General features: G+C 43.9%; 1 protein-coding gene across 1 annotated transcript; it reads left to right on the top strand.

Moving 5' to 3' along the window:
- The first annotated feature begins 46 nt into the window (after positions 1 to 46).
- On the top strand, positions 47 to 1,914 carry LOC104996552 (neurogenic locus notch homolog protein 2-like). Its single transcript, XM_010850868.1, has 2 exons — positions 47 to 643; positions 1,306 to 1,914. The coding sequence occupies exons 1-2, from the start codon at positions 535 to 537 to the stop codon at positions 1,461 to 1,463; spliced, it is 267 nt and encodes an 88-aa protein (XP_010849170.1). The 5' UTR covers positions 47 to 534; the 3' UTR covers positions 1,464 to 1,914.
- The last annotated feature ends 32 nt before the right edge of the window (positions 1,915 to 1,946 follow it).

Raw genomic sequence — 1,946 nt, 5'->3', positions numbered from 1 at the left:
CCTGCCTCTGACTAGTATCTGTCAGCCTCTCCCTCTAGATTTATCTGACTATATGGACTTCCAGCTGCTCATTGGTGGTTTTCCTGACATGAGTTCACAGTGCACACCTGATGCCCTATTATTTTAGCCTTGAGAGGAAATTGAAAGTATTCTATATCATCTTAACTTGTACACCACAATTGAGGTTGTGGTATTTTTCCACATTCCCTCTTTCTTCTTTAGAAAGCAGAAGTACATTAATTTACAAAGCCATTGTAGAGCTTGGGTACCTGTTTGTTTGTATATTCATTCATCCTATTCCTTTATTCATTCATTCAACAGATATTAGTTGACTGACCCTAGGAGAACCTGGACACGAAGATAGCAAAACATTCCCTGCCCTCCAGGAACTTACAGTATAGCCTCAACTCTGATGCTCTTATGTCTGTCTTGTCTTAGCTTCATTATTTTTTTGTATGAAGCTGACTCTCTTTTCTGTACTTTCTCATATTCTAGATACTGATCCGCAACCGAGTAACTGATCTAGACGCAAGGATGAATGATGGCACTACACCCCTGATCCTGGCTGCCCGCCTGGCAGTGGAGGGAATGGTGGCAGAACTGATCAACTGCCAAGCAGATGTGAATGCAGTGGATGACCATGGTAGGGATGAGAAGCAGGGATTCAGACTCCTACCTGCAAAGCAGGCCTCTAAGGAAAGAATTATTGCAAGATCCTTAAAGAGCTGTCTCAGATCCGAATCCACTGAAGATTCGTTCATTCATTCCTTCTTCCTTTTGCAATATTGAGTTCAGAGATCTGAGACAGTGCGAAGTCCATAGATGAAGTTGGGAATGGATTTTTAGTGAGAGTTCTTGGATCTAAGAGCAGGTCTATGCGAGTTTTCCTGCATAGGTTCCCGGGTATACCACTCTTGTTATGAGGATATGAGAGCTGACTTCATGGAAGGGGTAGGGTGGTGAGATATTCTAACTATATATCCTGGCATGTAATAAATAAGCAGGTTATTGTCTTCAGCATGTGACAGGCTAGATTTTGCCACACGAAGGATGTGGTACCATAGACAGATGATCCTTTTACTTAGAGGTCTTCTGAAAGCTAGGCAGCCTGTACCAAAGTGTTTCTAGAATAGGGGAAAATGAAGATAATTTTTGGTTTTTCCTGTGGGCCCCCAGAGAAAACTGGCTTCCAGCTGTTGTCTGAGAAGTTCAAGGTTTCCTTGTACAAGTCATAACACTTCCCGATGGGAGAGGTAGGACATGACCTCTTACTCTGTCTGCTTATAAAAATGTTTTTTCCTGCAGGAAAATCTGCCCTTCACTGGGCAGCTGCTGTGAATAATGTGGAGGCAACCCTTTTGCTATTGAAAAATGGGGCCAACCGAGACATGCAGGACAACAAGGTACACAGTCTGGGCTCTGAGCTGGGGGGCAGGTACAGCAGTGCCTCGGGTTATGTGTGAGGCCATTCCTTTTCTCCTGTAGCTGCTCGGTGATAAGGATAGACAAAGATGGAAGCAGATTAGGCCAGAAATGGGTCCAGAGTGCCTGAGTGCTTGCACTGGGCTTATCCAGTGAGATGTCAGGGTTGACCCTTAGCCTGCTCAGTCTGCACCAGGCTCTTCTTTGATAACTTTGGTAACCTTTTCTGCCTTTCTCTTCTTTGACGTTTCCCTTTCTCCTGGTCTTTGTTCTATTCACACACACACTTCCTTTCTTTTCACTTGTTTGTTCTTATTTGTTTTCCTGATGCTCCACGTCCTCCACCCCTGCCCCGTTCTTGGGCTCCATGATGTTTTCCTGCTTCCTCTGACTTCTGTGTCATGCTTCCCTCTCTTGCTCACCTTACCTTCTCTTGTTCATTTCCTCTTTTCCATTATTTTGTTCTTTGTCTCAGATGTTTTGTCTTTCACTTTCCTTTATTTTTCTCAGTTCTCTACATGCTT

Source organism: Bison bison, unplaced genomic scaffold (genome assembly GCF_000754665.1).
Source record: "Bison bison bison isolate TAMUID 2011002044 unplaced genomic scaffold, Bison_UMD1.0 scf7180017522072, whole genome shotgun sequence".
Lineage (NCBI taxonomy): Eukaryota > Metazoa > Chordata > Mammalia > Artiodactyla > Bovidae > Bison > Bison bison.
Note: the sequence above shows the minus strand (reverse complement) of the source record. Positions and strands in the feature narration are given on the sequence as shown.